Below are 10,717 nucleotides of genomic sequence, written 5' to 3'. Positions count from 1 at the left end.
CTCTCTCTTCAAAATGATATTCAGATAGTGTCTTTTTTTTCTTTTTTCGAAGCAATTTCAACGAATCACGTAGCCCTAAGACTGAACACCTGTTTGCCACGCATACAGTCTCGGTGCAATGCTCACTCACATCTAATCATTTTTAATGTTTGTTGTTTTAGCACATTAGCGCGTTAAAACTGCCAGAACTACTACATTGCCCGGGGTAACGCATATCTCCAAGACCAATGCGCATGTGTGTGCTGATTGTGGCCGCTATTTGATAGACTCAGTGTCTGTTATTTTATTATGAGATGAGCCTGTGTTGTTTTTCTTAATTAGCCATATATTACTTATAGTGATTGAATTAGTGTAGCTGAGGCATCTTTTCTTATGCCGTAATATGTGTTAGCTTTTGGTACTTGCAAGTTTTCCAGCATATATACACAGAACAAAGATTTAAGGTGACATCGATGATGTACGATGAAGATTATTTCGAAACATTTTGAGGTTACTAGATTCATACACTTGTGCAACCCTAATGTTGGGTCGCCACTCAGTAGCAGAGCACCCTCTGAGGTTTGTGTCCAATGTTGCTGAGTGCTGGTTTGCACAGTTCACATAGAAAGCGACTCGGTCCACACAAGAGCACGATAGTATCGTTGTTCGGTGGAGGAAGGTATTCAGCCATCATGCCAGCAGTCAGGGGGCCCGGCAAGTACCCAGTAGCACCCTCACCTGCGGGTGGCTTGCTCAGTACGTGACAGAGGCTGCAGAACCATGGATATAAAAGGTTCAGAATTGTGTGCGCAGCTCACATGTACAACTAGATCATACTATTAAGGAAGGAGACTGATAACACAACACTTCCCACTGCTCACTATTGTCGTCGCCAATAAGTATTTGTGAAACTAATATTATATAGGGCCTTTCGATCTGAAACTCCGATGTTGATATGAGAGAATTTTAGTAAAACATCATTTTGGCATGGTTGGTACGCATATCTGAATTAAAATGAACGCTCAATCACAGAAGAAGCCCTACAGAGAAAGGAAACGAAACGCACGTTTCCGTGTTTATACTTGTAATTTCCATTCAGAAACTATAAGGGATGCCGTAGTAGAAGGTTCCGGAAATTGCCACCATCTGCTGTTCTACGTGGACTTCCACTGCACAGTACACGAGCCTCTTACATTTGGCCTCCTCCAAAATTGTATCACCAGAACTGGAAACGAACCCGCGACCGAGCACAATAGCCACTGTCCCACCAAGGTGGGCATGCTTGGGACAAACTCAACAATTAAATAGTGCTAAGAAGTCTCCATAACAACCTGAATAGTTTTATTTGATTTATTTTATTCATCATTTCGGATACCTGAGGGCAATATAGACACTATATATTCACACGATTAAGAATTGCCTTCTTTTTTTGTGAGCAAAAAATATCATGACCACGTGATTTCAGAAAACCACTTTGCGTTCGTTATTTTTGGTTGCTCAATCCTGCGCGACTGCAGATGAGCATACAAGAAGTACCGAGCCAAATAGTTCAGCGCCCTACACACTGACCAAGCGTGTCGGTTGTGCTGTGGTTAACCCCCGCTTATCGGAATAACAGGGCTCTGCTGCTGACCTGAATCGCTCGGCATGGGCCTTGGTGTAGTGGTCTAGCTCCCGACGCGCGATGATGTCGTCTTCCGTGCTGTTCACGTCGATCATCTTGATTTTCGTTTCGTCTTTGCGATCCACCAGAGCGTGACGCAGAAACTGCAGCATTGGCGTGATGCCACTTCCCGCTGCGATCAGCCCAATCCAGGTTGCTTTCGGCAGTCGGCTTCCGTCGACCGTCACGAAACACCCCTTGCCTTCGTAAATGAAGCTGCCTCGTGGGCCTTGAATCTGTGGTCAAATGTAAAAACGAGAAAATAACAAATCATACGTCTGGTTCGTGTACACGCTAAATGTTAGATTGCATCTACGATCAATTTGCAATCAATGCTGATCGGGTATCATCACAGAACAAAGAGCATCAACGTAGCTTTAAGTTGTCTGTCTTTGTTTACACTTTTGAGCAAGTTTGTTCAATGGCAGTGCAGCGACTATTTTGTACTTTTATGTTAGTTCATTTGCCATTTTTGTCGTTCAATCTATTGTATACACCTAATGCACAAAGAACACAAAGTGCACGGACCCTCAATTAGAGGTTGCCACTCAGAGAATATCTTAGAATCATTTTTGTTAAACAATTTGACTGCAACCAATCAAATTTCTATGAACAGCCGGAGCAGTGAAGGTAACTAATGGTCGCAAGAGCGGATGTTCAAAACAGATATCATTTTGAAGTTATATGAACCATGTATATATTAGGTTGTGGCGTGAAGGAACCATCTTTCAAATCATTCAACTGTATTCACACAAAGCTAAAATCAATCTTCTGTGCTGACTACAATTGCAGCATCGCACATAATTCTTGGATATGTGTCCATATAAGTTGAAGTGAAATGGTGAGAAACAGTGAGACGGGTGAGCCGTAGGAAGAAACATGTTTGAAATGGTATTTTTACTGCTTCACGTGGAACTTTCTCGGTACCTTGGTGGAAGAAATACATTGAAGGAAGTCGCCTACTTTCAATGATCTCCCAAAGGAGACCTCATACCTTCTGCATGAACACCTGCTTTTTTATTCATGTTGCAACAAACAGCAGAAAACATTCATAATGCTTTGTAACTATGACTGTCGGAAAGCATGCAATACTTATGCATAGTGCACGCGAACCCTACGCGCTACATTTTGACTTTCATATAACTGTTGACGAAGCATTGAACAAGCAGCCATTCATGCAGACGATATGAGGTCATCGAGCAATGAATGCAAGTTTGTGCAATAACTTTTTTTTTACCTAAAAACTGTCGCATATGTTGCAGATATATGTTTTTTGTCAAGTCTTTTGGGGTCAAAAGAAAAAATAACACTAAGAATGGCTTCAAATTTTTGGTTTCTGCAATTTTTTTCGGGAAAACGGCTGATCATGTAAAGAAGCCAATATTAATTTTACGGGCAGCAGTGAAAATAATTATTCATACGAGTTTTTAGTGTTCCTAATTCAACGGGACGAGGACGCCGCCAGAGCCCAAGGGCTCCTGGCTGACACCTAGGCGAGGAATTCGCCTCACCAATGTCATCGGATTGTTAATAAATATTGTCTTCTCCTTCTCCTTCTCCTGATACGTCTTTTTTTACATGTTCTCTGTTGCACTGTTTCGTAATGATTCTGACTCGGCCCTTTCAGTTTTCATTGATTATGAGTTGATGCTGGCCAAACCACTTTTATGCTTTTCATTGTCATACAGGAGTTTCTACTTCCGATAGCTAAAAATTTCTGTCTTCGCGTCAGTAGCACCTAACTACAACAAAAAAGTTTTCATATGTTTCACAGAAATGACCCCCTGTTTTTCTCGTGCCTGAAATTCGACCGGTAGGTTTACTGAACTCATCTCACTCGTGATAGAATAATAAAGCCAAGAATCTTTTGTAGTCCCTGTATATTTGCAGCCCTAATCTAATTTTACACGTGTCATCATCATAATCATGATCCCCATCAACAGCATGAGCACGCTATGTCTAATGCACGATTAGTTTTTTAATAATGATCTCCAATTCACCTCATCTTGCTCTAGAGCATACCATATTGGTTCTCAAAATTTTTAAGGAGATAGCAGCAGCTATCTTCTGCCTTAACCAGCGGTGCTTCATGTCACTTGGTACAAAAGAATAAACAATACAGGGGCTCATTTTTTTTAGTTAAACGTAACATAAAGCAGAACTTACCGACAAAAAAGACCAGGAACGTAATGGAAATTTCAACTGTAGTACGCTCTAAACTAGGTAATGGATAGATGCGATTTAGCCCACCTTTATTAAGGGTTATTAGGTATAGAATGTATGCACTGTATTCTAATAAACCTTACCATAGGTGCGCAAGATGACATCTATCTGTTACCACGTTAATAGTGTAATTATTAGGTAAAGGCTAAGGAAGCGGATGAAAATAAACTTGCCGCTTGCTTATGCCGAACCTGCTACCTTCGAATAATGCCTCCGATGAAACACCAATTGAGCTACAAAGCCGGTCATCCACCATCTGCTTTATGGGGTGTGCTAATTTACGCGCATGTATACCCCAGAGAATAAACGGGAGTATGGCACACTATCACGTGGTTGTGACGTCGACAAAGACAGCGATGACATCTCCCAGAATGAAAATCTTTGTTCAGAGGTATTGTGGCTGAAAAATGGCAATTAAAACTACAGCAGGCAGTGCGGACTGTCACTGAATTCGGCCAATAGGACGTATGCCATCTATAAACAGATCAGCGGACATGCTTGTCAGCCTTTGCACATGTATCATTGATAGTTCAGCATTATTCCTAGCGGTCACGCAAGTTAAAGAACTAACTGAAGTGCCCGTGTTGTGCTCGTAAACTCACCAGAAGGTTGTAACACTATCTAGGCAATTGGCAATCAATAGCCCGAGCCTTAGTAACGCAATGGTTATATTGTATTGGGAAGGTGACATGAAAAAATAAATTAAAAAGGCAGATCCCACGCACAGGGGGAATCAATGATATGCAAAGAACGAACGAAAAAGGTTTATATGCCACTTCGAAGTCAGCAGAACGTTACGAGGTGGAGGCAAATGACGCCATATATAATTTTCGTGTCATGACTATCATGTTTGGATGTGCAATTTATCTTCGTCATCTATTCACGTCACGTGATACCAGATTAGTATATGCGGAGATAGTGAAACGGCCGCCAGCACGCTATGAGCGTGGTATGTTGTCATATTTTTACATGACACGCGTGTCAGGGTTATCGTGTTTGCACCAGTCATATACTTTCGTCATCCATTAAAGTCACGTAACACCACAGTTGGTATATGTGGAGCTAACAAAATTGCCGCGAGTGCGTCATGAAGGGCCCAATATACTCCAAAGGAGCGTTGAAGCACCCGCACACTAGACACAGTGACGCTACGTTAAAAAAACGCGAGGACTCTTTAGTCTGACGCAGGGTGCGACCGGCACGACCAGCGTCCGTCGACGCGGCCCAATGGCAACCGGCGCGAAATGTGACATGCTGCATTTCGCAGCAATGCGTTACCCAGACAACACTGCGCCTCCCTCTTTTCGTTACGGAGGGACGCCGGACGCGCTGAAACGCGCATGAGTCAAAGCAACGCAGTGCGACGGGCGCCTGCGAGTATATGGCAGGAATGGCGCCTGGAGTGGCAACGCCAGCGTTACGCGACGAAAGGGCCGTGCGCGCATCATAAGCGTAGCATGTAGTCATGTTACATAACACGCATCTCACGTTTATCATGTTTGCACCAGTATTATACCTTCGTGATTGATTCAGGTCCCGTAAAACCAAATTTGGTATAAGTGAAGCTAGCGAAACGGCCACCAGTGCATCATGAGCGTGGCATGTAGCCATGTTGTTACATGACACGCATCTCATGATTGTCATGTTTGCACCAGTCACATACCTTCGTCATCCATTGCCGTCACGTAATACCGAATTTGGCATATGTGAAGCTAGCAAAATGGTCGCGAGTGCGTCATCAGTGTAGCATGTAGTCTTGTTGTGACATGACACGCATGTTATGATCAACATGTTTGGATTTGTCATTTACCTATATCGTCCTTTTGAGTCCCGTAATATCGAGTTTGGTACATGTGAAGCTAGCGAAACGGCCATGAGCGCATCATGAGTTCAGCATGAAGCCATGTCGTTACATGACACGCATCTCATGATTATCATGTTTGCAGCAGTACGATACGTTCGTCATCCATTCGCGTCCCGTAATACCAAATAGGGAGTATCTGACGCTAACGAAATGGCCGCAAGCGCATCAAGAGCGTGGCATGCAGTCATGTTGTTACATGACACGCATGTCATGATTATCATGTTTGCACCAGTATCATACCTTCATGATTCATTCCCGTCCCGGAATACCAAACTTGAAATATGTGGCGCTAGTAAAACGGCCGCGAGCGCATCATGAGCTTGACATGCAGTCATGTTGTTACATGATACGCATGTAATGACTTTTATGTTAGGGTCGGTCGCATGTGTTCGGCGTGGAATCATGTCACACCATACTAGTTTTGCAACGTGTCATGTGAACGAAACCACCGCAAGAGCAGCCAAGTTTGGTATCGATACCATGACTGAAACGGCCAGGAGAGCTGAAAGTCGTAGGCGGATAGATAGATAGATAGATAGATAGATAGATAGATAGATAGATAGATAGATAGATAGATAGATAGATAGATAGATAGATAGATAGATAGATAGATAGATAGATAGATAGATAGATAGATAGATAGATAGATGTACGGGGGTCATGATAGCTCACTGCTGACACAACTACATCACCGTGTCTTGAAAGAAAACGTTAATAGGTCTTTCTTTCTCGCTATTTTATAGATAGATAGATAGATAGATAGATAGATAGATAGATAGATAGATAGATAGATAGATAGATAGATAGATAGATAGATAGATAGATAGATAGATAGATGCGCTAAAAGTCGCTGAAGTTCGCTAAGAAACGCTTCGCATTTAAAAAGCATATGTAGCAGTACGAACCCCATAAAGTGTACGGGCAAATGACCGCTGCTGCAGCTCGGTTCGTAGAGCGTCGGACACATTATTGGAAGACCACATGTTCGGTCTTCATTGGCGGCCACTTTTCTTTTCACCCACTTTATTTTTTACTGTTAAAATTGTAACTAATACAAATGTCATGATTTATACTTTCCCTAGCAGATTTGTGAGTTAGTTATAAATGCTGGTGTTTCTAACGCCTTTCAGTGGGAATGACGTCGTAGCTGACCTGACGACCCGACCCTCATGACCTGACCCTCATTACGTGATTTGGATGGCACCTTCCCTCCTTATAGCATGATCTGGTAAGGTCCACTTTTCTCTCCTTATATCTGCCATATATGACAACGGCTATCAAGCGTGTTCCCTGTGTACTCGGGTGTCCTTCTCTCCTAATTGTTATTTTTTGACAGTACACTGGGTGGTCACTGGGTGGTTCCTAAATTTTCTCAAGTGTCCTTGTTTCATTTCAGGCTTGGTCCCGATAGGTTAGAATTCGTACATTCAGCGGTTAAGCACAATTTCTATTTTGCAGAGGCATTCCTATGGACTGAAGCAGTGGTTGAAAACTAGCGCGAACGCTTACCCGGTAGAAACACCTTAACTTTAAGATATTTCAGCGCGCGAATAAAAGAAAAAAAATTGCCCGCAGCTTCCCTCGGGGGAACACTGAGGAGGATGCGGAGCATATAATTGGTTAACGGGGTGTTAAAGTGCGACTTACTTGGGTCGATGGCTAAATTGGTTAACGTGGTTGTGAAATGGGGTGTTAAATTGCGACTTACTTGGGTCGATGGCTAAATTGGTTAACGTGGTTGTAGGAGGGGGTGTTAAATGAGTGAACTTGACACACGTATGCGAAAGGGCGGCGCTGGTCGAAGGGACGTCGATCATTGTGTTTGTGGATTCGTTGGAATTCATTTCACCGCGACCTTGGACGTCGACGCGCCGTACAAACCAACCGACGAGCGGCAACTGAGCGAGCGAGCGCCGACCTTAAGTATATATACAGCGCGACGGCGCATGCACTGTCAGATGTCGAATGTTCGAGAATGGGGAGAAGCGCAACGGCGCATGCGCGCGCGTCAGCTGCCGAGTTTCTCGAAGCGCGACGGCGCATGCGCGCGCGTCAGCTGCCGATGTTCTCGAAGCGTGACGGCGCATGCGCGCTACATTATACAGCTAGCGAATGTTCGTGAAGAGGAGAAGCGCACGCGGTGTGTAGAGGAGGAAGGGTGCACAGATGGTGGAGGAGTGAAGCGCGCGCGGTGTGTAGAGGAGGAAGGGATGCACAGATGGTGGAAGAAGGAGGAGGAAGCTTGCGGACGGCGCCGCACTACAAGCCTCGAGTATTAGATGCTCCGCATCTAAAAGGAAAGGGTAACAGAAAGAGCGTCGAGAACAGATGACGATGGAGAAAAAAACAGCGCTCTATCTGTCTACCCTGTCCTTTTTTTTGAATCGCGCGCTGAAATATCTTACAATTATGACTATGCACCAACTAGCCCAAGCTTCTACTCTTGTGAGAAATACCTTCATTCCTACCTTCAATTTCTCCCCTCGGCGCATCGAGTCCAGAAACTGGGACATGAGGCCCCCTTCGGGGTGTTCCTCGGACTCGCCCGTGCGGTACACCTTGACGATGATGTCGAAGTGGCCCGTTTGATCACACCGGGTCACAGGAGTGTAATGTCTAGTCACCGGGCAGCCGTGAATACTCGCGCAGACAAGCAGGTGTTGACCGACGTGGATTCCCAGTCTCTGCAGAGGGTCTTTGTAAGCAACATGCTGCTCGCTATCACGTACCAGCAATGATATACCTATCTCTAATGAAGCGTAGCCTATACGCACGATTGATTGATTGATTGATTTGTGGGGTTTAACGTCCCAAAACCACCATTTGATTATGAGAGACGCCGTAGTGGAGGGCTCCGGAAATTTTGACCACCTGGGGTTCTTTAACGTGCACCCAAATCTGAGCACACGGGCCTACAACATTTCCGCCTCCATCGGAAATGCAGCCGCCGCAGCCGGAATATGAACCCAGCCTATACGCACGGCTCTCTATGATCAGCTTGTGACAACACGTGAGGTTACAAAAAAGCATTAGTCCGACGATCTGATTGGCTTGCGAGATCAAGGGATGTTGTGAAGCCAAGTATTACGAAAAAGTCAAAAGGGCCTGGCAATGAACGTAGTAACAACACATTCGATATTTTACGAAGCAAGGCTAGCATTTTTAGGATCAATATTATTCTTAATAAACATGCGCTTCCTTAGAAACCAAGTTTCCTGCGGTGTGGACACAGTAGATGTCCAGAACAATGCTCGTTCATAGTGCTGATGAGAAGCGCCTCCTGTGGGCAGCGCATGCTGGTACTAAGGGCTATACGTCGTTGACGCCGCTTGTGGCAGTTTTTTATGTCTATAGCCCATGAATATGTGGACGGCCGCTCCAGGAACACTTTTGACACAGCTTTTTTGCGATGAGCACAGCCCATAAAAGCTGCCGCCTCCTGTGGTGGCGAGATCCGCTCGCCGATCATTGCTGCGATAGCGCGGCAACCACGAACGCCCCTCTCCACTTGTTTGCTCACAGGATAAGCTCGTGCGCAGACGACGCTGGCCGGAAATGTGACGTTGGCTCCGCAGAAAGAGAAGGCTAACGCATCCTTCTCTTCATATATACATACATATACATATACGTGCATGACGGTGGCGGCAACGGAAAAAAACCAGCCGAGACTGTTCATAAAATCGCCATCGCAATAATTAGGATGTTGTGGGTACCCAGCGGATCTAGCCACGCGGAACTGCGGAATCAATGTTTTTTTTTTTCAAAACGCGTGGTTAAACATTATTGGTGATTGACAGATCAAGTGGCCTGCTTGCTCAGTCATTGACGCTTTGGTGCATGCCTTCTACTACACCTACTAGTGGTACTCAACTACGGCACGTACTACGAAAAGACAGCTTTGTAGCAACAAACAATTCAGCCTTGGTTATTGTTTCAGTGACTTGCTGAAATTCTCGCCTGCTACGACACAAAGCTGCATCATTCTTACGACGCAATGGGGGCAGGTATTTCGCTACAGCGTAAGCCGATTCTCATTTGGTCACGTGATTTGAGAACATTGCTTATACAAACGCCTTGTGCGGTCGTGCGCTGGGTGAGTGCGCAATTTGCCAGCCTAGACACGATACCCTACCACGTTTTTAGCCTATATTTTATCGAAAGCTGCTGTGTAGGTAGAAGCAGTGACTATGAGCTTTCACCTGACCACTCACACCCTCTTCATATCATTTACTGAACAGTCAGCTAACGAAAACAAAAAGTACTCGAATAACAAACCCGCATTTGCGGCATAAGTTGCACATGTATTTGAAAGTTTGCCGAAAAACGCGAAACAACCCTTGTCTGAATGCCTACTTGGTAGCGGCTCCGAAGAGAGAAACGCAGCAGGCGAACGTTGTGAGTGACAGGGATCTTGCGCTCAAGCCGCACCGTGTACCGGGCATTGGGGTCGACGAGCAGCACGTCACCGGAAATGTGGGCGCCTATCTTGCGTATGAGCAGCACAGCCAGCGTGATAGCTCCGAAGGTGGCCGCTGCAGAGGCTACGAAAATGAGCAGCTGTTGGGCCCGCCCATGCAACATTCTGCTGGTGTTGTCGTGGTGGCTGGTTGGTTTATTTTCCTCCCGACCATCAATTGGCACGAATCCTTCTTGATGATGGTGATGATGATAATAATCTTTATCCTTGGCTCAGATCCACTCTGGAAAATTGGCAAAGAAAATGTATTTATAGATAAAATTGCTCACACTTGTAGTATATTACTACTCAATGAAATAATCAATGCTAATTTACCATAAAAAGATTTTGATTTGAAATCGAAATTATTTATTGTTTTGTTTCGCTTCAAAACACAACTATTTCATTGCCCAGCAGATGTGCTAAAACCACGCATCCCCACGAAGTGAGTAATCATGAGTGGGCTACGCTATCTCATAAAATTCATAATGTCTACGTTGAAGTCGTCGTCTTGTACAAAGGACGCGATATG

At 44.7% G+C, this 10,717-nt stretch overlaps 1 protein-coding gene across 1 annotated transcript; it reads right to left on the bottom strand.

Moving 5' to 3' along the window:
- Positions 1 to 535: 535 nt before the first annotated feature.
- Positions 536 to 10,320, bottom strand: LOC142784760 (NADH-cytochrome b5 reductase 2-like). The gene is made up of 4 exons (XM_075883258.1): positions 10,083 to 10,320; positions 8,198 to 8,413; positions 1,613 to 1,878; positions 536 to 749 (listed from the first exon to the last, which is right to left on the bottom strand). Exons 1-4 carry the CDS (start codon positions 10,308 to 10,310, stop codon positions 536 to 538), a joined length of 924 nt encoding a protein of 307 aa, XP_075739373.1. The 5' UTR covers positions 10,311 to 10,320.
- Between the last annotated feature and the right edge of the window lie 397 nt (positions 10,321 to 10,717).

Source organism: Rhipicephalus microplus, unplaced genomic scaffold (genome assembly GCF_043290135.1).
Source record: "Rhipicephalus microplus isolate Deutch F79 unplaced genomic scaffold, USDA_Rmic scaffold_15, whole genome shotgun sequence".
Lineage (NCBI taxonomy): Eukaryota > Metazoa > Arthropoda > Arachnida > Ixodida > Ixodidae > Rhipicephalus > Rhipicephalus microplus.
Note: the sequence above shows the minus strand (reverse complement) of the source record. Positions and strands in the feature narration are given on the sequence as shown.

What these genes read in the sequence shown, in the direction of transcription:
- LOC142784760 (XM_075883258.1), bottom strand. Translation starts at nt 10,310, where the DNA reads ATGTTGCATGGGCGGGCCCAACAGCTGCTCATTTTCGTAGCCTCTGCA. An exon ending in CTCTTCGGAGCCGCTACCAA is followed by an intron (nt 8,414 to 10,082) that starts GTAGGCATTCAG and finishes GACCCTCTGCAG; the next exon opens with AGACTGGGAATCCACGTCGG. An exon ending in GCCCATGCCGAGCGATTCAG is followed by an intron (nt 750 to 1,612) that starts GTCAGCAGCAGA and finishes ATGGTTCTGCAG; the next exon opens with CCTCTGTCACGTACTGAGCA.